The sequence below is a fragment of the Aphelocoma coerulescens genome, chromosome 8, assembly GCF_041296385.1.
Source record: "Aphelocoma coerulescens isolate FSJ_1873_10779 chromosome 8, UR_Acoe_1.0, whole genome shotgun sequence".
NCBI classification, from domain to species: Eukaryota; Metazoa; Chordata; class Aves; order Passeriformes; family Corvidae; genus Aphelocoma; species Aphelocoma coerulescens.
This window is the reverse complement of record NC_091022.1, coordinates 32,073,775-32,097,950: the sequence shown is the minus strand read 5'-3', so window position 1 is coordinate 32,097,950 and position 24,176 is coordinate 32,073,775. Positions and strand designations below refer to the sequence as shown.

Below are 24,176 nucleotides of genomic sequence, written 5' to 3'. Positions count from 1 at the left end.
CCCAGTGCCAGAGGGCAGGGCTGGATGGGAGATTGGGAAGGAATTGTTCCCTGGGAGGGTGGGCAGGCCCTGGCACAGGGTGCCCAGAGCAGCTGTGGCTGCCCCTGGATCCCTGGCAGTGTCCAAGGCCAGGCTGGATGGGTTTGGAGCATCCCTGCCCAGGTTCGGTCCCTGCCCGCACACGGACAGGGACAGGGACAGGGACAGGGACAGGGACAGGGACAGGGACACGGAGGGGACGCAGCCGCCGTCGCTCCGGTGCCCTCTGGCGGCCGCACCGGGGGGAGCACCCGGGAGCTCAAGCCGGGATATCGCGGTTCTGGCACGGCAGGAAAAATGCGTTTGTTGGTTTTTTTAATGTAGTTTTGCAGTAAGGAAAAAGAGAACGATGAGTACAGCCTTTAATCATGGGATCCTGACAAGGACAGCCTGGTGGCACCAGTGGGATTAGGGTCTGTTTGTGCTGACCCCCCTGCCCCACTGTGGGGCTGCAGGCTGGGGGCCACCAACATCCCAGGGAGTCACTTGGGCTGCAAAACCAGAGGAAAAATTGGGTGAGAAACCATCCCACGGAGGATGGAGGCAGCGGCTGCAGGAGCAGTGGGAGCAGGGTGGGATGGACCTCAGGACATCCCATCCTGATGGCATCTCCACACCAGACCTGTCCAGTGGTGCAGAGAGTGGGGGAGCCCCAGGGGAATGTGGGGCTTGTGCCCCAAGCCCAGAAGCTCTTTAGGAGGAATTAGAGGTGATGAAAGAAGCAGAAAAATGCGGCTGCACATGCTCCAGGGCACCTGCAGGGAGCTGCTTCCTGGCTGGCCTCATGGAACAGCAATGTCCTGTGGGGCAGGAGCAGGGCCGGGGGCTCCCGGCATCCCTGAGCGCTGCCGTGTCACCGGGGATGTGGCTGACACCGCTTCCCACCTGCCACGGGGGGAGGAGGACCTGCACTCACTTCCTGGAGCAGTCAGGCCAATCCTTTAACATGAACCTCTAACAAGGGTGATTTGTTTGTCTTGCGAAAACGCACACTTCTTTTTCAATATGCATAATTTTCTAATTAGAATTAGAATTAGTTGGAAAGAGATGATCTTTAAGGTCCCTTCCAGCCCAAACCATTCTGTGATCCAATCACCTTGACCACAAACAGGACCTGTGCCATGGGCAGGATGGGATGCCCACCCTGCCACCGGCCTGGGGATGATGCCCATCATGCCACCAGCCTGGGGACTGCGCTCCCTGTGGCACCTTATCAGAGCTGTCAGTCCTGCAGCTCCCTGCTCGTTTGTGTCCTTATCTAAGGGAGCAGCCGTGGGGACCCTGTGGGACATCACCACCGGGACAGTCCATGAGCGACACAAGGCAGAGGGTGAAGAACTCAGGGCTGAAGAATCCTCAGCGTGGGCAGGGGTTGGGAGTCTTGTTGCAGGTCCTGGGCTGTAGGCTGAGCATCTTTCATTTGTCTGCGGTGCCTGCAGCCCAGGAGCCAGGCGGGATGGGTGGGATCCAGGCAGGACGGGTGGGATCCAGGCAGGACGGGTGGCCAGGCAAAGGTTCACTTCCTGGGCAGGAGCTCTCGCAAACACATCCCGAGCCTTTGCATCTCCTCCTCAGGCACTTTTGTGGCCGATGCCTTAAGGACGGTGTGTGATGGAGAGCCAGCCCCCGGATGCTCAGCCTGGGAGCAGCCTCCTGTGCGCTGCCCTGAGGTCCAGCCCCTTCATCCCCCCAAACATCCATGGAAAAGGGTGGTCTCTGCGCCTCAATATTCCTGCCTGTACATCAGCTCCGAGCTCAGGAAGCGCCCCAACCCCGCTCTACACCCCAAGGATGCACAATGAGCCTTCCCAGGGTGCACTGCACCTACCAGGATTTGGGATCCCCTTTGGAGGGCTTGGGACGGGCGGGAGCAGTGGGGACACCTCCCAAGCTGCCACCCGAGCCGCAGCTGAGCCGAACGTGCGACAACAGCCCCGAGGCTTGTTTGAGACGTGCGGGTCGGGCAGCCCACGCCGCTCGTTAGCAGAGCTGGGTGCCTGTAATCACCCTAATGAGTAGGTGCCTCGCCGAGCAGCAGCAGAGGCAGTTCCGTGACCTCCTTTCGGCGTGTTTGATCTGCCTGTTCCTGTATTTCCTTACCCGGGCCAGCTGCTGCCGCAGCAGCTCGGTCGGCACGCGTGGGCCCGGGGCTCCCGGGAACAGCACGTGGGCTGAGCCGGTGCCCTGCTCAGCGCCTGGGAATACAGCCTGGGAATACCAGCCTGGTCCGTGACAGACGGTGCCGCAGGAATGGCTCCGGCTCATGGCCCAAAGCTGGCACCACGCTGGTGGAGGCGGCGGCGTCATCCCCGGGCCTGGAACACGCGAGGTTTCTGCACGGGAGCTGCTGCTGCTCCTGCACGTCCTGCTCTGCCCAGAGTCCCACCGAGGTCCTGGAGTTTGCGCCAAGCTTGTTTCAATCAAGCACAGCAGAGCAAAGGGGTGCCCAACTGAGTGCTGGGGAGCTGGTGCTGGGATCACTCCGTGTGCTGCACGCCCCTCAAGGATTTCTCCCCACTTCCCCGGGGGTCCTGCAGGGCTGGGCTCCTCCCAGAACCCAAACAGGCAGGAGAGGCAGGCAGGAGGATCAGGCTGGACAAGGAAAACTGAGGGCCCTGCCCCATGTGCAAACAGCAGCGGCTGGGTGCTCCCAGGCTGGGCTGCTGGCACGAAGGGCTTGGCTCAGGTCAGTTTTGTGTCAAATGCATCTGCAGGGACGAGAAAAACCAAGCACTGGGGCTGGGTCGTGTTTGGGACAGGTGCCTCGTGTGAGAAGGGCTTTGGGTGCCAGAGGGCCTGGGATGGGCTGCGCTGATCCCTGCTCCAGGAGAGTTTATCCTGGTGCCACCAGGCTCAGGGTTCAGCTGGTGCAGCAAAGACCTCGGCCAAGCTCAATCTCCTTGCTCTCCTGCAGCTCCCAGGTGGGAAACTGTGTCTTCCTTAACTCAGCCCTGCCTTGGCCGTGCCCCAAAATAAACCTACACTCGTTCCTGCCCTGCATTGTGCTCCATAAAACAAAAAGGCCGTTTTTATTTGTGTGGCGGATGAACTCTGTGCTCCCCGCAGCCGCTGGAGGGGCAGGCTGAGGATGGTGAGGGTGAGCAGGAAGGATGAGGATGGTGAGGGTGAGCAGGAAGGATGAGGATGATGAAGGTGGGCACTGTCCCTCCGCAGCCCCACGCCAGGCAGGGTTGGTGTGGGGTGACTCAGAGCACTCTCGCCTGCCCGGGCTCGGCAGCAATTCCCGCGGATCCAGCGGAGCTGCCGGCTCAGCAGCCCGGCCCAGCTCCCTTGGCCGCCCTCCACGCCCTGCGGCCGGTCCCGCTCGGAGCTGGGTGAGCAAACAGGACGGGCTGGTTTTCGGCACGGAGAGAACGAGCCGGGCTGGGCGCTGGCAGGGCTTGGAGGCAGCTCCATCCCCACCATCGCTTCCCCAGGGGGACCGTGACTGGCTGAGGGTCTCCTGGACAGCCTCCGTGGCAGTGTCACCGTGGGGCACGCTGACACTTGTACCCCAGAGGGCTTCATTGCCCCAGGGGCAGTGCCAGCCCAGATTTTGTCTGTCTGTCCGTTCAGGATAAAGGGCAGTGAGTCAGCCTGCTGGCAGACGGCTGTTGCAGGATCTCCTGTGCACATTCCATGTGCGAGGGTATCCCAGTCATCACTGGCATCCCCGTATCCCTCTCAGGGACCTGATTCCCTCAGCACCAAGGCCTGTGGCTGTGGGTCAGGGTCAGCAGCGAGCCTGGAACAGGAGGCTGAGCTGCTCCAGGCCAGGCAGTGGGGAAGGAGTGGGAGAGGCACAACTCCCAACACCGAACACGCGGCCGTGGGCTGCCCCACGCTCGGCTGCAATCGCGGTTTTAACGTGTTCCCTTTCCTGCCACCCACAGGGCTGCAACACCAGCACAGCCAGCCTGAAATAAGGTGGCACAGGGGGAAAAACACAGCGTCTTCGCTTTTTCCAGGCAGAGCGGGCCCTGCTCCAGCTGCCGGTGCATTCCCGTGGCCGTGTGGCAGTGCCAGTGGCGGGCGCGTGGGAGGAGGCAGCGGGCACAAAGTGGCCGTGTCAGCGGCAGCGAGACGGGAGCAGCCTGTGGAAGCAGAGGCAGCTTGAGCTGGCAGGGAGGAGCAGCTTTCTGCTCAGACAGTTACCAGCCTGCCCAGCGGGTTCCACTTAGGCACGTCCCAGTCCTCCCAGCACTGCTGCACCTGGCCCTTGGCTGTTCCATGGAGACGCCTCCTAATTTTTCACCCCTAATTTCCCCCAGTAATGACCCTGGGAAGAGCTGCTGCGGGTGCTGGAGGTGGCAGCCGGAGGGGCTTGGGCAGGAGGGCTCGGTGCCCACTGGGAGCTGAGCCCAGCAGTGATGGGTGCTGGGATGTGGAGGCTCCCCTTGGTCCCACAGCACCGTCATCCCAGTGTGCCTGAGCTCTCCTGAGCCTTTTATGAAGGGGAAATATAATTTTCTCCTCTTCTCCATCTTTTCAGATTAGGAAGGGAAAGCCTCTCTCCTCCAGGGCAGTTTCCAAGGGAGGTGTTTGATCACCGCAGCCAAGGAGGCTCCTGTGCACCCACCCCTGGAAGTGTTCAAGGCCAGGTTGGAGCAATCTTGGTGTTTTGGAAGGTGTCCTTGCCCATGGCAGGGGCTGGAACGGAATGAGCTTTTAGGTCTTTCCAACCCAACCCATTCTGTGATTCTATGACTCCGTGCCCCAGCCCCTCCTGGCACCCCCATTCTGCAGCACCAGGCTTTGGGAGCCAGGGAAGGGGTGGCTGGAGCACAGCTCACAGAAACCAGCCCAGCTCACAGAAACCAGCCCAGCTCACAGAAATAGCAGCGACAGAAGGAGTGTTTGGTGTACCCGACCTTCTGCTTCGTACAGCTCCAGTGCTGCTTTTCCAAACTAAAAATACCTCTTACCTTGACTGCTCCAAGGAAGAACACTTGCTCGACAGGTTGTTTAGGATTCAGGGGAAGAAAGTTCAGGCAGAGCTCAATTACTCTGCCTTAATTTACAAGCCAAGTTCTGTGTCTGCATGATTTGCTTCGCTTGTCTGTGCACATTTTAAAGCACAGAGCAATGCTGGGGGAGGGCATTTTTCACTGCACGTACTTAGGGTAGAAATACTGCTGTTATTCACATCTTTACAGCCCTCCTCATAATGAAACTGCTGCATTTTCTGCCTTATTAAAAAAAATCCCAACTAGTGCTGCGCTGAAATGAGCAGAATATGTGGGAGGATAAAGATGTGCATTGCAGATCGTGGATGTCCTCGTGACTTCTGCCTTCTCCTGGTCATTCCTGCTGTCCAGCTGGGCAGTGCTGGGTAATTCCGGGAGTTTTTCTCTGAAGGGATCCATGTGTGGATGCAAGCTGAGAAGTTGCTACATTTCTCTGTGATGTGTGTAAATTTTTTCATTCTCAGAAGTCATGGCCATACTTGACTTTATTTGGAAGCAATCCCTGTATTTCCTGTGGCCTGGAATCACAGAATCATTAAAGTTGGAAAAGACATCCAAGATCACTGAGGCCAACCTCCTTGAAAGATTCATTCGAAGAAACCTCCAAGCAGTATCCTCCTCGTTCACATATTGTCTATGCTGACTGTGAAATAACTGAAAACCCCGTAAACCAGATTTATAAAGTCACAAAGTAGGAAAACCGTGGTTTTGGAATGGAGCAAGGACCCAGCTGAATACTCTTCCCTCTGCTGTAAACTTGCTGCATTTCCTATTCCTGCTTATTAAGCAGGCAGCCGGCAGCTGCTGGCAAAGCTTTGGAATAGCAGAGGAGTGTAGCGTGTCCGAAGGCTCTCGGGGCCTCTTTAGGGCAGCAGCTCTTTAGGTGGGATATCCATAGGCCACGGAGCGCTGCGTGTCCCAGCCAGAAATAGCACTGGAGATCTGCTCCTCTGGCCGGTGGAAATGCTGGTTTACTCCAGCAGGGAAGGAGAACACCCGTGTCTGTCATGCAGGAGGATGGAAGAAGCCAGCCCAGCTTTTGGTGGCAGCTCCTGGAAGACTTCTTTGTGTTTTTTAATCACTCCCTCACTGTCTGCTAGTGCCTAATGAGTGCAGACCTTGCCATCCGTCCTTCCCTCAGCCAGTCACAGTGTCCTGATCCAGTGTGGGCTGGGATTCCTGCAAGGCCGTGCCTGTCCACCAAGGAAAACTTATCCATTGGAATGTGCCAGTTAAAGAGTTGTTTTTCAAAAGAGGTCTAAAGGTGACTTCTGTCCTGTCCTGGTCCTTTGTGTGACCCACAGCGCTTGTGTGGGTACAGCACTAGGATCCTCCCTTGGTGTAAAGGCTCCCTTTTAGTTCGACTATTTTAAACCCCCTTTTTTAATGTTAGGAATGGAAGTGTTGTCTTGTGGCCAGCAGTGCTTGAAAACTGTGAATTATACTCATGGACAGCATTGTCATTTGGACTTTTGACCCACATGGCTGATTGTGGGGCCGTTTAAATGCAAACAGCAACATGCAAACACAGAGTGTGACGCTCCAGAGAGGAGCTGGAGCTTCCTGCAGGCTGCAATTCCCGCTTCCTGCTCCGGAATGCCCAGCTCTGGTAACCGCGTTCACGTGATGATCGGTTTCCCTGTTTGTATTAAATACTTAGAGTCTGTTTTCATCATACAGTGATGGAATGGTTTGGGTTGGAAAGGACCTTACAGACCATCTGGTTCCATATCCTGCCATGGGCAGGGACACCTCCCACTGTCCCAGGCTGCTCCAAGCCCCATCCAAACCTGGCCTTGGGCACTGCCAGGGATCCAGGGGCAGCCACGGCTGCTCTGGGAAATCCATTCCAGGGCCTGCCCACCCTCCCAGGGAACAATTCCTTCCCAATATCCCACTTATCCCTGCCGTCTGGCAGTGGGAAGCCGTTCCCCCTCGTCCAGTCACTATCTACCTGTGTTTGGCCCGTGTTTAATTCAAGCTGTCACCCCAAACCTTTCATGCACTTGGAAAATTGTGAAATACTGAGCGCACCTCAGCAGCACAGGGGAACTGGACGTGCACAGCCCTTTCCAAAGCAACAAAAGGCAGATGCTCCGGCTTCCCTTGGAGTTGCAAATCCCAACCCTCGGAGCCAGGCAGACCATTTCCGTGAGCAAATCCCCTCCCATAAAGCTGCCGGTGCCATCTGGCAAAAGCACGTCAGGGATCCGAGTAGGAATCGTTTGCGTTTTGTTCGTAAAATCTGTGTGTGATGCAACGCGGCCTCGGAGCGTGTGACGGGGCATCCAGGCTTTTCCTGGAAACATCGGCACGTCCACTCAGTGTTTTAATTAGGTGTTGCTTGGTGCCATTTGATTCATCCCTAAAAGGCTTTGAGAAAAGAATGTTTTCAGTTCTCAGGGTATAATTTATGGTGATTATTCATATCCCAGGAAGGGGGTGAGCTGCTCCAATCCCCCTCAGAGCCACTGCAGGAGGGGTTTCCTCGAAAACCTCCCAAAAACAGAGCACAAGGAGCTGTGGCACTGCAGGGAAATATAATGAAGAGCAATCCATGAAACCAAAAATGTTTAGTTTATTTGAAGAAACTTAACTATGGAGTTTTCCAAACCAGTTGGTGTTGAGTCTTGAATTTATGAGCAACGCACATTCAAGAACTGAACAAATGTAATTAAATTAATTTTGAAAGCAATTATTTCAAGCTTCTTGGAACAGGCAAAGCAAATATTGGAAATTACATCCTTGCTGAGCACAAAGTTTATTTTATAACAGGTGCCAAAAGGTTTTGATGACTTAGAGATATAAACTGTGAGCAAGCAAATCGTGTTTTGAAGGACATGTCAAATCTGTGCCTGTTTATTACATTTTAATCTCTTGATAGAATGCCTTTTGGCTATAACCAGATACACACACACACACACACACACGTATTCATGTATAAAAATATTATAATAGTGGTGTACTGACATAATCGCATCAACATATTACCATTAGTATACAATATTTAATATATTAATATTAATATTGTGAGTGGCATATTATGTATTATGCATTGTGTTATTATGTTATTATATACTGTACATTGCCATAGATATTATCACATATATATATTACATATTATTATATATAGCAATATACAGTATTTATTTGTACTGTATACCGCTATATTAATAGTATATTAATACGTATTTATCGCGCAAACATCTACCACCTCCACTTGACACTGCCTGCTACGTCTGTCCGCTAATTAAATGCCCACGAAGGCGGGAAATCTTGTTCTAACTTGCAGCTCAAGGCCTGGAAATCAACTTTTATTAGTTAATAACGGCAAATCTCTTAATTCCGCTCTATTTAGGTTTTATTTCTGAGGGAGCCCACACGCGGGCGGTACCATCGGCGCGGGGGTCGACGGGGGAGGCGGGGGGGGGGCGCGGTGCGGGGCTCCGCCCCGCCCCGCGTCCCCCCCCCGCCTCCCCCGTCGACCTATCCCCCCCACCTCGCCGATGGTAGAGTCCACGGCGGGAAACCGCGCGCCCGCCTCACACAAAGTGCGCGCAGTTCGCGGCGCGGCCGCCGGCGGCGCTGCAGCGGCCGCCCGCCCTCCCCGCGGAGGTGCCCGGATGTGGCCGCGCCGGAAGAGAAGCGCGTCTCCTCAGGGCCCGCCATCTTGTGCGGCAGCGAGCAGGGCGCGGGGGGCCCCGGTAGCATCCGCGCAGGATCCCGCCGACGGGGGCCCATCATGCCCGGACACCTGCAGGAGGGCTTCGGGTGCGTCGTCACCAACCGCTTCGATCAGCTCTTCGATGACGAGTCCGACCCCTTCGAGGTGCTGCGCGCGGCGGAGAGCCGGAGGAAGGAGAGCGGCGGCGGCGGCGGCGGGAGCCAAGCGGGTGGCGGGGCCCGCGGCCCGGCGGGCGCCCAGAGCGGCTCCTCGGGCGGGGCTGGCGGCGCAGGCCAGGCGGGCGGCGGCGCGGGCAGCGCGGCCAAGCAGCTGCGCAGGGAGTCGCAGAAGGAGCGCAAGAACCCGCTGCCGCCCTTCGCCGGCGGGGACCGCCGGGAGGATGGCGGGGGCCAGCCCGGAGCGCCGCTGCGGAAGGAGGGTGAGCGGGCCGGGGGGTCGGCGGGGAGGGGGCGGCCCGGCCCGCACAAAGGGGGCCCGGGCAGGGCCGGGCCGCACGTGGGGCCGTGCATGGCGGAGGCCGCCCGGGGCGCCCGCGGGGCCGGTGGCGGCGGCCCCGGGCTCGCCCGGCCCCACGTGTCCCGCGGCTCGGCCCGCGCAAAATGGAGTCGGGCGTGCGGGGCGCCCGGAGCTGCCTCGGTGCCGGCGGGAGGGAGAGGAGTAACGCGAAATAGGAAAGCCTAGCAGTGAAGGGAATCGTGGAGTGGTTCGTGTGGGAATAGAGCTTAAAGCCCACCTCGTTCCGTCCCCTGACATGGGACGCTTTCCACTGTCCCAGGCTGCTCCAAGCCGCGTCCAGCCTGGCCTTGGACGCTGCCAGGGATCCAGGGGCAGCCACAGCTTCTCCGGGCACGCTGTGCCAAGGTCTCCGCACCTTCACAGCCAAGAATTCCTTCCCGATATCCCATCTAAACCATCACAAGGAATCCTGGAATGGTTTTGGTTGGAAGGGCCCTTTCGTTCTCCCCGTGCCATGGGCAGGGACACCTTCCACTAGACCAGGTTGCTCCAAGCCCCGTCCAACCTCGTGTCCTGAACTTGACTCGTGTTTCAGGTGGTCCGATGGATTTGACAGGATACCTGGAAGTTCCTGGGCTTTCCAAAATCCATTTGGGTAATTTTCTAGTGAATAGCGTTGATAGCAATATATTTGTTTTCATATATATTTAAATAATAGCTTGTATGAATTCTTAGTTTCTGTAAATTTCTAAGACATCCTACATAGAAAACTTCGGAAAAAAGAAATCCAAGTATAAATAGATTAAAGGCATATGCTCTGCAAATGAGTAGGCCATGGCCCCACATGGATAGGGAGGGATGGATGTGGGCACATGGCGTCCCGTGCAGGCAGCTCCACCGCGCCCGAACTTGGGCGCTCGGCAGGTGGGTCACAACTCGGGTTAAAAGGAATCCTTGAAAAGCATCAATGTGTGGTGACAGCAGATGATGTGGGAGCAAGGGAATAACAGGTTAACTGCAATTTAAACAAGCTTTTCAGAGAGCACGATGCTAAGTGAAAGCGTCTTAATACTTCAGCATTTATGTTACAAAGTGATTCTGATTCTCCACTGTGTTTTATGCTCTTAAAGAAAGAAATAATTTTAATATATTACTTGTTTTGGAAAACGGGTCTTACTAATGTTATTTGAAAACATCTCGTGGGAGGACAAATTTAAGAACTATGTTACACATACTCTTTGCTTATGGATCTCTTGCTCTTTAATGCTCGGGAGTGTTTTCTGTGTGAGGGATGCAATGATTTGTCCGGAGTCTCAATTCCTTTAACCAGTGTCCTCTGGAAACCTTAGCCAGGTGCGGGATTCCGGCGCTGTCCCCCGCGAGGTACACCTGGGGACATGGCAGTGTCTTTGGCACCGCAGGAGAGGTTTGGGCAGGGCTGGCAGCCCCTCTTCACCTTCTGCTTTTTGCATCTTGTTTTCAACAGCAGTGTGAAAAATAAGTATTTTCGTGGTTTGTTGTGGTAGTGAAACAGAGAAAGTCGGGGCTGCTGTTGTAGCAGTGTCATAAACAAAGTCAGTTTCCAATTTGAAAATGTCTATTTTTGTGCGTGGCTGTTCTTGCAGTTCTGGCATCATAAAGGTGCTCGATGCCAGGGTTTGTTTCCTGTGTGAATGTATTTTAAGCTATTCCACTACTCCGTAAAGCTGCAAGTGATTTGCCTGCTGAATTAGCAGTTCAAAGCTTGGTGATGCTGAGAAATAACTCGTATTTTGGGTTAGGCTTCAGCAGGAACCGGGTTTGTCTGAGTTCAGGGCGTTTGACTCGAAATTCAAAAGCCGTGGCTGTTCCATTCCAGTTCTGCAGCATGCCTGCTCCTCTCCCTGCTTCACCTCCTCACATGGAGTGCCTGTCCCCATTGGAGAGCCCTTCTCCAAGTGCAGGCTGCTGAGTTTAACCCCTTGTTTCCTCAGGGAGTCGGGAACACTTAGGGAGCTATGTATGCCATGCAAACTTCATGTTAAATACAGCTTGTAAGGTGAGGGAGACATTGTTCATCTGGGTGTGTTGGCTTGGATATCATTACAAGTGCAACTTCTGTAGCCCCACCCAAATTTGACATTGCTTGTTAGGCAGGAACTTGGTTCTTTAAAAAAATGTAAAAATCAGCTTTGAATTTAAAAGCTGGCTCCTTAATTTTGGAGCCAGCGTTTTGGCAAGAAAATGGTATAACAAAGCAGCAATGTGTTTGTCCTGATCTTTTAAAAAAGAGTAAACAAGGCCTTTCACATGAGTGGAAAAGAAAACTGTGTTAGATCCTTCAGAGGGCTTGGTAAAGAAGAGAATGCCCATGGGAGGTTTTTATTTGCAATAAAAACCCTTTTAGGGGGCCTAGGCAGGGAGGAAGAATGCTGGGCAGCTCGGTGGCACTGTGGAGTCTTAAGCTATTTTGAGAAGTGCACAAGAAGGAGAATCTTTGTCAGGGAATGTGTGTTGGATTGGGAGGGTCTGTGTGGGTGAGGACCCCAGTTAGTCACTGACCTGTACGTGCAGGTGACACCTGTCTGGTATAGGTGGTGGTACTGCTGCCCAGAAGAGTTTCCAAGGACAGAATCACAGGATCATTTAGGTCGGAAAACACCTCCAAGATCATGGAGTGCAACTGTTAGAACAGCACAGGATGACTGTTTTAGGGAGCACAGGATTGACTGTCTTGGGGCCAGTGAGGTGATGCTCGCTTCCTTTGTGTGTTCTTCGAATAAAACCCACTTGTTTTACCTGAAAAGCGCCTTTCAGAGAAAAAATTGTAATAAAATCTTGCTTACCTTGATCCTTGTTTGAAAGCTGACCCTGTTATTTCAGCAGGGGTTACTAAACTTTTCAGTCAAACACAGTTTGAAATCCTGGGTAGAAATGTGACTGGGAAGAGTCAGGTGAAGGTGGAGTTGCTCAGGTTATGCAGAAGTAAAACTTCTATTCCCGCTTGTTTCCCTGGGGGGTCGGTATCTGTCCCGGAGCACTCCACATTCCGTTGATGTGTCTGGCCTGATGTTTCAGGGATAAGGAGGATTGGCAGGAGGCCTGATCAGCAGCAGCAGCAGCAGCAGCAAGGGGAAGGCAAACCCATCGACAGGAGACCCGAGCGACGACCTCCCCGCGAGCGCCGCTTCGAGAAACCCGCCGAGGAGAAGGGCGAGGGAGGAGAGTTCTCTGTGGATAAGTAAGAGTTTTGGCTTGATGATAAACAGCTTTCCTAGCTTTGGCAGGACAGGGCTGTCCTGCCTTCTACTGCTCAGGTAAAAGAGCTGATTGAATCAAGATTAAATTCTTGTCGTGCAGACCATAACACTTCCCTTTTCCATGGTTTTGTTGGTGAACTTAATTCCAGTTTTAGGCTGGGAGTGGTCTACATGAACAGGTTCATGGGTGTAACTGAAATTATGGCTTAAATCAAGATATTCACCATAATTCTGTACGTCTATAGCAGATAACTCAGGAAAGGAACCCAAGCATAGCTGCAGGATGAGATTTGTTTGCTGTTACAGCTGTGGCTTTAATCTGCCCAGCTGACTTAAAGCCAGCAAAAGTTTGTCCACGTAGGTGTTTCCTTCTTGCAGCCTTGGCTACAATGGCTTCAGACCTGGAAGTGGCGAAGCCATCTTAGATCTACGTGAGATTTAAAGTGTCTTACGTGTTGTGAAGCAGCCAGAATTCAAGTAATGTTCAAATATTAAAGCTTTAGTAGCCAAAGTTAAGATCCTTTTAAAAGTACGTTGGACAAAAGTGAGTTTAGTTGAAGTTTTGGCATCAGTTAATTACATAACACAATACAAACACTAAATTTTGGAATTAATGCCAGAAGATGCAAACAAACAACAATCCTGAGCATTTGTTTCCGGATTCTAAAATCATGGAACCACAGAATGGTTTGGGTTGGAACAGACCTTAAAGGTGGTCTGGTTCCAACCCATACCATGGGCCGGGACACCTTCTACCAAACCAGGTTGCTCCCAGCCCTTCCAGCCTGGCCTTGGACTCTTCCAGGGGTTAGGGAGTGACTTCTCTGAAGTTAGAGCCTGAACCCAGCTACAAATGAATTACCAAAGGAAAAACAAGTAAATAAAGTTCTCAAAGAAGAAAAGAATGGTGAAACCCACTGTGCATTTTTGGAGGCGAATCACTTGACTCAGCTACTAACAGTAATTATCAAAGGAAAACCAAGTAAATAAAATCCTCAAAGAGAACAAGAACCATGAAATGCTGTCCATTTCTGGAGTGAATCCCTGACCTGTGGCTGTTCTGTGCCAGACCCATCCTGGACCGACCCATGCGTGGACGTGGAGGACTGGGCCGGGGCCGTGGCCGCGGGCGCGGGATGGGCCGAGGAGATGGGTTTGACTCTCGTGGCAAACGGGAATTTGACAGACACAGTGGCAGCGATAGATCGTAAGTCTTTACCTTTTCCTAGTCCTTTTGGCTCTTCTTTACCACTCTGACCCCATTTAAAATTGATCCTTTGAATTTCTGTGTCTGGACACTATAATGTTAACTCAGTTTTGTTAGTTCTGTTTCACATTCACATTTCAGCGGCCTAAAGCACGAGGACAAGCGCGGTGGCAGCGGATCACACAACTGGGGAACCGTCAAAGACGAGCTAACGTTAGTAATCTGTCATTGCTCAGAAAACTATTATGTTAATCAGCCCTAATTATGGCTTTCAGAACACACACATTTAGCTGCCTTTTTGCCTTTGATCTCCATGATTTTTGCCACGCTTCTGCTGAGTTTAAAACCCGAGCGATTTCTTGTAACGTAAGAATAGCTTCGCTGTTCAGCCAGAATTTTGGGGAAGTTTGGGAGGCCTTGTGCTGGTTTTGTAACAATTCTTTGTTAAAATGAAACCGTTCCATTTTTAGTAAATTTTGGTCAGGTGTAAGCATGCGTGTTGTATTACAAAAATTCAGCTATTGCATTGAAATCTATTTTTAATGCCCAGATCCATTTTGTGTTGGAAGGGACAGCGGGAGCCTTTCAGGAGGGGTAGTAGGAAGCATTGGGGAAAACCATTAGTTAAGTGAAAAGCATCGAGTTTAAAAGGCACAGAGAGCACCAATCCTTGTTGAAACAGTAAATCCACTGTAGATCTTGATTGTTAATCTTACGTAGCTTTGAAGAGGGATGAAGTTGTAAAAAAGCCCCAACTCCCAATGTTATGTAATTGCAGTGAATTGGATCAGTCAGCTGTAACTGAGGAAACGCCAGAGGGAGAGGAGCATCCGCCTGCTGATTCTGAAAATAAGTGAGTACCACCCCTCTCCGTGCTCCTGGGTTGCTTCAGAGGTGCTATTGCGTTACCTTTCACCTCTGATATTTATTCCCACATCTGTTTTGCTGAACTCAGATTATCAGTAGATTATCCACAGTGCTGCTGAATGAGTCCCCTTAAGAACCTCATGTCTGGAAATTGTTGTCTTTAAACAGTTCCTTGGTGTCCCGCAGGCTCTTTCAGCTTTATTTATTAATAATCATTCCTAATACACTTTGGGTTTTGGGATTGCAACTCCAAATTCCAAACCCAAGAGCATCTGTGCTCAGACTAGACAGAAGCACCAAGAAAATGGGACAAAAATGCCAGTGGAAGGCAATTTTTTGAACTTAGTTTTTCAAAACAGCCGTGGAGACCGTGTGACTGAGCTGTAGGAAAAAGGTTGTATCTTTCATTCTCCAGGCTGTTTTCAAAGTTACCTGGATCTCTTCCCATCTCAGTTGGACACTGTTACAGAAGGAGCCAGGGACTGGATGAATGAAAGAGTAACCAGAGAAGCAGAAGGAGCCTTACTGATACTGAGTTGATGTAAAAATATGATACAAATTTATATGGTAGCCTAGTGTGACAAAATGTTGTATTTTAATGAGGAATGGGCTTTACAGAGGATTCAAAAAAAACAGCAAACAGAATTTTGAAATACTTCTTCCTAATGATTCTTAATGTGGTGCTTGCTGTAGCTTGATTCCCTCACAAAACTATAGAAAAGCAGCTCCACATGGGTAACCTCATTTGGCTGGTTTGCTGTGGTTCTTTACCCTAAACCTTTGCAGTAAAATCTTTGCCTTGAACAAAACAAATTCTGATTACATCCCATGTCAAAAATCATGCTCTCCTACGCAGTGAGAAAAAGTTGAAATAGAGTGATTTTTATTTAAAACCTTTGTTATTGTTCAAAATTAATGGCTGCCAAATGAAGACTTTAGAAATGGAGGCTTTCATGATCTTTTTGCTGCACATACACAGCACTGGTTTCCTATAAATCAGAAATTCAGTTGCATAAATACACTGAACAATGACCAGAGGCTTCCAGTGGCTGGAATATGATCTGTTATTGAGCACAGAGGTTGTGTTTTACTTAAAAATAGCCTTTGGCACAAGGTAGAGCTGATGTATCTCACAAATAAGGTGTGTGCTGTTATTTTTTCACATTAGCTGGAAGTAAAACTTGTTTGAATAATTGTTTTTGGTTCAAAAAAGGAAGCAAATTATCCAAAGCTGCTTAAATTCTGGTTTTTAAAATACTAAAAAGCTTGAAAACCGTGGGAAGAACAAGTTCTCACTGCCTTGACTTGAATGTGTGTGAGAGATGTATTTCAAAAGGGGGGGAAGAAGCTCCAAACAAGTCACGATAGGAGTTAGGCTTTCATGTTGGGAAATAAAGCTGACAGTAATGTGGAGATTTGATGGCATGGGTCAGTTTTAATTTTAACGTTTTTCTGTGCTCAGAGGTGGCTGGGTGTAATTTTTTTGGCACTCCCTCTAAAGGAGATGAATTTTCCTGTGGTGAAAATGAATGTTTATATTTTCACCTCTTAACTGCTAAAGCCTTGACGAACTAATTTATAACCTGGTGCCAGCCAGCAAATGATTTTGAAATTGTATCCAGAGTGTAAATTCTACATTGTGATCATAATCTCCATGAATTCACTGCAGAGAGAATGAGGTTGAAGAAGTTAAGGAAGAAGGCCCCAAGGAAATGACCCTGGATGAGTGGAAAGCCATTCAAAGTAAGGATCGTGCAAAAGTCGAGTTCAACATCCGCAAACCAAACGAGGGAGCTGATGGGCAATGGAAAAAAGGATTTGTGCTCCACAAGTCAAAGAGTGAGGAGGTAAAGTGCCTTTCCATACTTGCAGTGTCCACTTTGTAAAGGTTTTGTTATTGATGAGCAGTTCTTGGAGTGGAAGCTCCGTTCTGAGAGATGCCGACCTGCAGCTGGAAGTTTAGAAAGTGGGAATAGCATTTTTTAATTTGAATTTCATTCTTGTTCATTTGAACAACATTCTTTTAGCAGAATTCCATTTCTGCAGTGGCACAAGTGGCCATTCTGACTGTGGTTGGGTTTAGGAGCTGAGCTGTGACCTTAGGTGTGTAAGAATTGCCTCTTGATGAGAATTTTTGGGGAATGTTGTCAAGTTTGCTTTTTAAAAAAGGAAACTTACGTTCTTTAGCATCTGTTCTGCAGTACACAGATTTATGGTGCTTGCTGGATGATGTCAGCTTGAAGGAAGACTGGTCCTGCCTCAGAGGCCTTAAACCTAAACTGTGCATCTTAAATTTGTGCCGTGGGTGTCTCCTCACTTAGTGCTGTTACACAGACAAGCTCTTGGGAAGGCAGTTGAAATCCTTTTGTGTGCTCCAGTGACACTCAGCATCGTTGCTGTAGAATTGCTTTAAATTTGTAGTTTCTCATTTCAGGCATTGCATAATGTGAATTATTCTGTTCCAAGAGTGGCAAGGGGCGATGGGCAAGGGAGGGAAGTGCTGAGAGCTCTGTTTTGTAATGCAGGGCTGTGCTGATCTTTAGCTCTAATCTTTGTTTTTAACACTCTGTAATATGTTAAGTGGCTCACTTAAGAGATTGGTGGCTGCAACTTTGTATACTGATGGTGCTGAGTCCTTTGAAGTAACTGGATAGTGTGTAATACTCTGCTCTCCTAAAATGTGTTCCTGCTTTTTCACACCTTGCCAGCTTTTATCCTGAGAGCTGGGATATAGTCCAGGCTGGGGGGCACGGCTCAGTTTTCCAATGAAAATTCCATTTCTGTTCTGATTGAACTCACAATGAGCTTGACTTGGTCACAAATCAGGCTGTTTTCTTGCTGTGTGGGGTAGTTCAGTTCTTGAAATGATTGCATGGCTGTGTTTTCTTTGAGCTGCTCACTGAAGTGTTCATTAAATGTTGCTTTGTCTGGCTTGGGTAGAAAAGGGAATTTGAGTTACATTTAATGTTGCTGTGTACTGAAAGAATGTATTAAACAGAAGTATTTATGTACTTTACCAAGATTTACTAAACTTGTAGTCCTTCAAATTCCCTCAATCTCTCTGAATCAGATTTATTTGACCTTTAGTGAGCTCAGGGCAATCTTTTTGAACATATGAGCATATGTGATAGTAAAGGTGATGATTCTTGTGAGTAATTTAGAGGCTAGAAAGATGCAGACTGTATTTTCCATTTGAAAACTGAAGCAGTTAACTCAGAAAAACCAAGCAAAAAACCAAGAACAAGTAAAAGAACCTGAACAAAAACTGTGAATAATCAAATTACTCCTGTGGAAGACCTGACATAATTAGTAGATTGTTCTATTTAAGAGGTTAACTTCAAGTAAACAAGTTGGGTATTTTTAGCACCATCACATAAGAAGGTAACAGCCTCTTGCTGCGTAAGCATGAAAGTGAGGTATTAACAAATCTGCCTTTAAATTGAGCTGCTTTTAGCCTGCTTTATTGTACATCCAGCAGATGTGTCTCCCCATCTCCCTTCTTCATTGTTCCCTGATCCCATGGGAAGCAGTGTGGGGATTTTCTCTCAGGATTATAGGAGAATAGCTCTATAATACAGGCGTTAGGAAAGCTTCCACTGCAGCTCCTTTGTGAGCAGCTTTAGAAGGCAAAATGTTTAAAAAACCACCAATCACCTGCTGTTTCCTCTCTTTGTCCTCCTGGATGTACTTATGAGTCAAGAAATTAAGGTTCCTCTGATTCTTACTGGTAAGAAGGGAGATGATTTATGGAAGTTATTTGGTTTATAGGTAGATTCTGATTTTCAGCCCCAAATCTTCTGTACGCTTACGGTTGAAAAACACCGTGTGCCCCAGTAGATCTCTCAGAATTTTGAAGTGTTGTGATGAGCACCTGCATTCCTGTAGCTTGAGAATTCCTTGGAGAATGCCCTAGGAGTCTGGGAAAAGGGAGAATGAGGATCTAGTGCTGCTCATCTGCCTCAGTCTTGGGAAAGAGCTGTCCTCCTTTTCCTCCTGCTTGTCCTCCTCACTGAGGAGTGAAATGCTTGGCCCTGTCTGAGGTCTTTCCTCTTTTTTGCATTTACTCTACAGGTACTGATAAAATGAACTCTCAGTTCTGTCTCAGATTCTTGCTGCTTTAATCTGAAATCCAGGGGCATTGGCAGCCCTGGTCCAGTGAGCCTCTTCCCAGGATATGGAGTCATGCCATAAAACAGAGATCCTCTTTTTCTCTGCAGCTGGCTTGAGTCTTAATTTCTACAAAAACCAGGAAGGAGTTCTATTGTGGACAGATCTTAAGATTTATTCCAAAACTGGAATTCAGGATTCCTGAAAAACTGATACCCAGATCTGTGTAGCTGTTGTGCCTCTTCAAACCTCCTCACTACTCCAGTCACTTCCTTAGAGGAGGTAGCAGTGGGAGATTAGGAAATATATTTTGGAAAAGAAGAATTCATCTTCTCAAAGTTGGGAGGAATGACTCCTGAATGGAGGCTTTGCAGGAAGATTTCCATGAACAGTGATTCAAACATCCCAGCTCTTCCCATCTCTGTGCCTGACGTGTGGCCGTGCTGGAGACCAGCCTGCATGTGTGGTCTCTGCCCGGGCTTCCAGCAGCTCCTGGGCAGCTTTTTGGTGTCCATCCATCTGAGCTTTTTGGTGTCCATCCATCTGAGCTTTTTGGTGTCCATCTGAGCTTTCTCTTGTCTCCTCACTGGGCACATCCATCCTGTGCTGTCTCTGGACGCTTGCACAGCTGCTCCTTCATCCCTCTGCTGCTCCATGTGCTCAGTGCCATCTGTACCCAGCAGTTCATGTGACCTGATTACCTGTTGTTCCTGTATGTAGTTGAGTCTCATTTCTTCCTTTTGTTTTCTCCCTTTGTTCCTTTTGTCACTTTGGCGTGGACACACAACTGTCACCAGACAAAGGCGATGACAGAAATGCAGGGGAGTCTGCTGGATTCAAATGAGGTACTGATCCTTTCTCTCTAACTGGTGATACCTGTGTGTTAACGTGAGCCCCTTCAGCAGGGAACATTTGGATATTAAAAACTCATCAAAACAGAGAATTTTATTGAATATGGAGCTCTTCTGTCCATGCCTGTTGTCTCACTGTGCACCATCCAACACCCGTCATGGTTTTAGTCCCCTTGCTTCTCATCCTGCTGATTTCAAACCTTATCATAAGAACTTCTATCCATGAGTATTTTTCGTTGCTGCTGTTCTTCCCTCTCTCACTGTCTGCTTTGGCTCTCTTGGTAGTTTGTTCTTAATTTTCAACAGCCTTCCCCAAGACCCTTAGGTGCAGCACTGCCTTCAAGAAGTGGTCAGTTATTAAATCAGTACTATTGAGTCACCAATACATAGAAATGTGATATTTCCAAAGAGTGTTCAGGATAAGCAACTTGTTCGGTGTGTCTGACTTATCACCCAAGTGGAAGAGGCTGAGGAGAGCGTGCCAAGTCTTTTGTTGGAGTTTTAAATGAGCTTTCATTACTTTGGATAGAGAAAGCATCAGTATGCATCGGGAATTTGCAATTTGTTGGTACAGTGGTTACACCAAAGTCAAGTTCTGGAAATACAGTGATTTTTGGTAGACTGTAGTGATTTGTGCAGCATAGGGAAGAAAATGCACAGAAATACTGTACACAATCCACTGATCCCACCACTCAGAAAAGGGAATTATCACATGGCTACCAGTAGTTGGAAGTAGAATCTCAGTACCCTGCAGTGATAAAAACTGCAGATAAAAAGTTAAATCATAAGAAAGGAATTTAAAACGTCTTTAAGGTGTTCTGTAGTGTTTGACTTTTCTCTGAAAACCGTTCAGGCTGAATTCCTAAGTTTGGGAAAGAGATTTCCAAGGGAGGGGTGTACAATTAAATGAATAAAATCAGGAGTGGACTAGGGACCAGCTGTTATGTGGGATACATCCCAGTGGAATGTGTTGGAAATAAAGCAGCATGGAAGGGGTATTTCTAATTAAACTGGGGATGGAGGGACAGGACAAGGGGGAATGGCTTCCCACTGCCAGAGGGTGGGGATAGATGGGATGTTGGGAAGGACCTATGGAATCCCTGACTGCAGCTTTGACTCCAGACCTTTCCATCCCTTGGCAGCCTTGTGAAGGCTCCACAAATGGTAATTAAAGGGTGTAGGGCTTAGCTGCACAGTGTGTTGCCTTTGAAAGTCTGAATGTTGTGTACAGCAGAAAACTAAACTGGAGTTGAGAAGCTTGAGCCTGCATATGGCACTTGTGTAGGAAAACCAGGGAAGTGATGATTGCTGTGCCAGGAGTTGGGGGCTTGGAGGGAAGGAAAATGTTGGATATTGTCTTGTTTGCAAAACGTGATCGTTGAGCCTTATAATAGGCAGGTTTTTTACATTTTTGGTATTATCCTAAGTGCCAAAAACTGGCTTGCACATGGAAAAAATGCTTGTGTAAAATAGGAGAAAGAATTGCTTTAAGAACACCTGGTGGGGTTCAGTGTGTAACTGAAAGCCTCCAAGGTGCTGAATAACAATAGTGATGGTGTTTGTAACTCCTGGGAGCGTCCCTTGCTCCTCCAGGCTCAGGTTTCCACCAAATGCACTGGGAACAAACCAGTAAGAGAATATCATGGCAAAGGTGCTGAGATCCACATTTTCCAGTGTCACTGGTGAGACCAGTTCTGTTTTATCTCCTTCAGTTCCTCGTGTTTGAGCTTTTTGTGCCTCATTTGCTGTTACAGTGAATGCAGGGCAGTGAGGGATTCTCAGCAGCTCCCTGGTCTTAAGTGTTCATCAAGGGCTAAAGCAAATAAAGTGTAAATCCCCAGGGAGCAAAATTAGGATGGGTGACCAAGTGTGGAAAAAGAGTGGAATGGATTGATGGAACCAGGACACAGAATGAGAATTGCTACAACATGAGATTCTCTGCTGGCTTGGTAATAGTCTGGTCTGGGATAAGGACACGTTTCTCTGATGGAATTTCAGGAGGAATTTCTCCATGGAAAAGGTGGTCAGGCATTGGAAGGGGCTGTCCAGGAGGTTTGGAGTGCCCATCTCTGGAGGTGTCCAGGGAAGGACTGGACATGGGCTGGTGACAAAGTGGGGATTGGGCACAGGTTGGACTCAATCCTGCTGGAGGGCTTTTCCAACCTCAGTGATTGTGTGAACTCCTGAATTATCTTGGAAAGGCAGAATACCTTGGTTTCTGAGAAATTCCAAGTTTCTTGAGTCTCTGCGGGCAATGGATGATGGGGTTGTGTGATCAGAGGCGAGCGGGGGCTGTGGTGGCCAGAGCCCAGCTGCAGGTGCACAGAAGGGGTTTTGGGGTGATTTTTCTTGCTGATGAAGAAATCCTCATTCCAGGCTCATGCTGAGGACTCGGTAATGGATCACCACTTCCGCAAGCCCGCCAACGACATCACATCCCAGCTGGAGATCAACTTTGGAGACCTGGGCCGCCCCGGGCGCGGCGGCAGAGGGGGCCGGGGGGGCCGAGGGCGTGGGGGCAGGGCCAGCCGTGGAGGCAGAACTGACAAGGTGAGCACCACCCCCAGCTCTCATCCACAGGGAATTCGCTTCATTTCCTGGTGGGATTTTCCTACAGGTTCCTTATTTCTGGGGGAGATGCTCTGACAACAAACAGCGCGTTCTAAACTCAAGTGAAAATTCTTTTGTGCAAGTTCATTTTAAACCAGGTTGTTAGGACTGAAGGATGGATGTTTGAGCAGTGTTGTCATCAAACACAAAAAAGGGAGGGTGGATTTTTAAAGAGTGCCTGTCTTTGTGTCTAGACCTGAAAAATGACTTTCCAGTGTGAACAGATCTGAATGTACCATGAGCTGCCTCAGCTGGTGCCAGAGCAGAACCACAAGTGCTGGGCTGGTTATTTTCAGCCACAGCCAGGACACTCTGTGTGCATTGTGACCTGGTGGGGGTGAAGGACTGGTTGTACAGCTGCATGTCATATCCTGAACCTGAGGAATTCAGATTTTCCAGATGGAAATAGGGCTCTTACTGGTTTTTCTCTAACCTCCAGTAATGTTTTTCTCTTCTTTGGTGCTAAGTCCAAGCACTGTAGTGTAGCTGCAGTGAAGATTTGATTTATATGAATCACTTACTTGGCTGAAAGGCATCAATCAAATTGTTACAGATTGCAAAATGAGCTCAGTCTGTGTCCTGCGGTTTTCTTCACACAGATTTGCTCATTTTTGTCCCTTTTAGCAGACACAGACTTCACAGACTTTAGGTTTATTAGCTGGGAAGCTCTCTCCTGACAGCAATACCAGAGTATTTTAAGGAATTGAAGTTCAACAGTGGGGGTTTGCTCTGAGCTGATTCACTAATACTCTTCAAGAACGCTGCCATAAAGTAATTCCAAGCTTTCCTGCACCTGATTTTGTGTTGCCTTTGTTTCCTTGCAGTTGGTCAAGGAGTTTGATGTGATCCACACGCCCAACCAGGTGGGTGATCTCTGCATGTGCATTCCCTGGGCTCAGGCACCAAAATTTCCCTCCTTTTTTTGGCTGTTTCTGCTCTTGTGTGCTCAGCAACTGGAGATGCTGAGCCTGCAGCTTAAACCCTGCTATTACTTTTTAATTCTGGTTTGTGGCCTGTGGAGTCTTAGGCAAAGCAGAGGCTCTGCAGCTACAGGTGTCGATGCAACTTTCATCTGAAATACATTTCTTGATAAATTAATATCATGACAGGAGGTTCCACTATCTCGGCTCTCATCGTTCTTCTCATCCTTATCCTTCATGGCCCAAGTGAAGAGTATCCTGAAATTCCAATTTCTCCACTGGTTTTCAGATGTGGTGCAGAGCCTTTCAGAAAGCTCTGTTGGAAACTACTGAGGAGATTCTTGGCTAATGCATGAATTTTTAGGGCTAAGTTATCACAAAAATTACTTTTATCAACATCTGGTTTTTGAGTGGGAAAAAATTAAACTTTGAAAATATAATTTCTGCTCCAGACAGGGCCTTTTCTGTAACATTTTAGTTGTGTCCCTCAGTAAGGATTGATGATCCACAGGGAAGGATCTGCCCATGGCAGGAGGTTGGAATTCCATGGTCTTTAAGGTCCTTTCCAACCCAGACCATTCTGAGATCTCTTTAAAAAAAAGAATTGATGTGCAAGCATCAATTTGCCTACAGTTCCTCTCCAGATTGCTTAGATTCATAAAACAGTATGGAAGGCTTTGTAATCCGTGGGATAAATAAAAAAGCATTGTTTTTGTAGTCATTTCTGCAGCCCCAAAGTGCTGCCACCCCTGCCTCAAGGCAGTAACTTGTGATGTTTCTCTTTCAGTCAAGTGCTTCTGCTCCTGATGTAGATGACCCAGAGGCTTTCCCAGCTCTGTCCTAAACTGGATGTCATAAAGCCAACCCTGCCCTGGTCGGGCCTTCCTCTCCGAGGCTTGCATGCTTAAGGATCCTAAAACAACTAAGAAATTGAAAAAAAAACAAACAAACAAAAAAACACAAAAAAAGAGACTGTCATTCATACCATTCACACCTAAAGACTGAATTTTATCTGTTTTGAAAATGAACTTCTCTCGCTACACAGAAGCAACAATATGGTAGTCAAGTTTTGTATTTAGAAATGTAATGGTAGCAGGGATGTTTTCATAATTTTTTCAGAGATTATGCATTCTTCATGGATACTTTTTTGTATTGCTGCTTGAAAATATGCGTTTCCAAACTTGAAATATAGGTGTGAACAGTGTGTACCAGTTAAAAGCTTTCCCTT

The 24,176-nt window shown here is 48.9% G+C and overlaps 1 protein-coding gene across 5 annotated transcripts; it reads left to right on the top strand.

The window, feature by feature from the left end:
- The first annotated feature begins 8,623 nt into the window (after window positions 1–8,623).
- Window positions 8,624–24,166, top strand: SERBP1 (SERPINE1 mRNA binding protein 1). Of its 5 annotated transcripts, none has more exons than XM_069023662.1 (10): window positions 8,625–9,109; window positions 12,205–12,367; window positions 13,456–13,593; window positions 13,735–13,806; window positions 14,372–14,446; window positions 16,130–16,307; window positions 19,365–19,412; window positions 21,795–21,968; window positions 22,853–22,891; window positions 23,736–24,166. In XM_069023662.1, the coding sequence occupies exons 1-10, from the start codon at window positions 8,749–8,751 to the stop codon at window positions 23,790–23,792; spliced, it is 1,305 nt and encodes a 434-aa protein (XP_068879763.1). In that variant the 5' UTR covers window positions 8,625–8,748; the 3' UTR covers window positions 23,793–24,166. The 5 variants fall into 5 exon arrangements, with proteins under 5 accessions (XP_068879766.1, XP_068879763.1, XP_068879762.1 ...); XM_069023661.1 differs by having other exon boundaries at window positions 13,711–13,806; XM_069023665.1 differs by lacking the exon at window positions 13,735–13,806 and having other exon boundaries at window positions 8,624–9,109.
- The last annotated feature ends 10 nt before the right edge of the window (window positions 24,167–24,176 follow it).

What these genes read in the sequence shown, in the direction of transcription:
- SERBP1 (XM_069023661.1), top strand. Translation starts at nt 8,749, where the DNA reads ATGCCCGGACACCTGCAGGAGGGCTTCGGGTGCGTCGTCACCAACCGC. An exon ending in GGAGAGTTCTCTGTGGATAA is followed by an intron (nt 12,368 to 13,455) that starts GTAAGAGTTTTG and finishes GTTCTGTGCCAG; the next exon opens with ACCCATCCTGGACCGACCCA. An exon ending in GTGGAGGCAGAACTGACAAG is followed by an intron (nt 21,969 to 22,852) that starts GTGAGCACCACC and finishes GTTTCCTTGCAG; the next exon opens with TTGGTCAAGGAGTTTGATGT.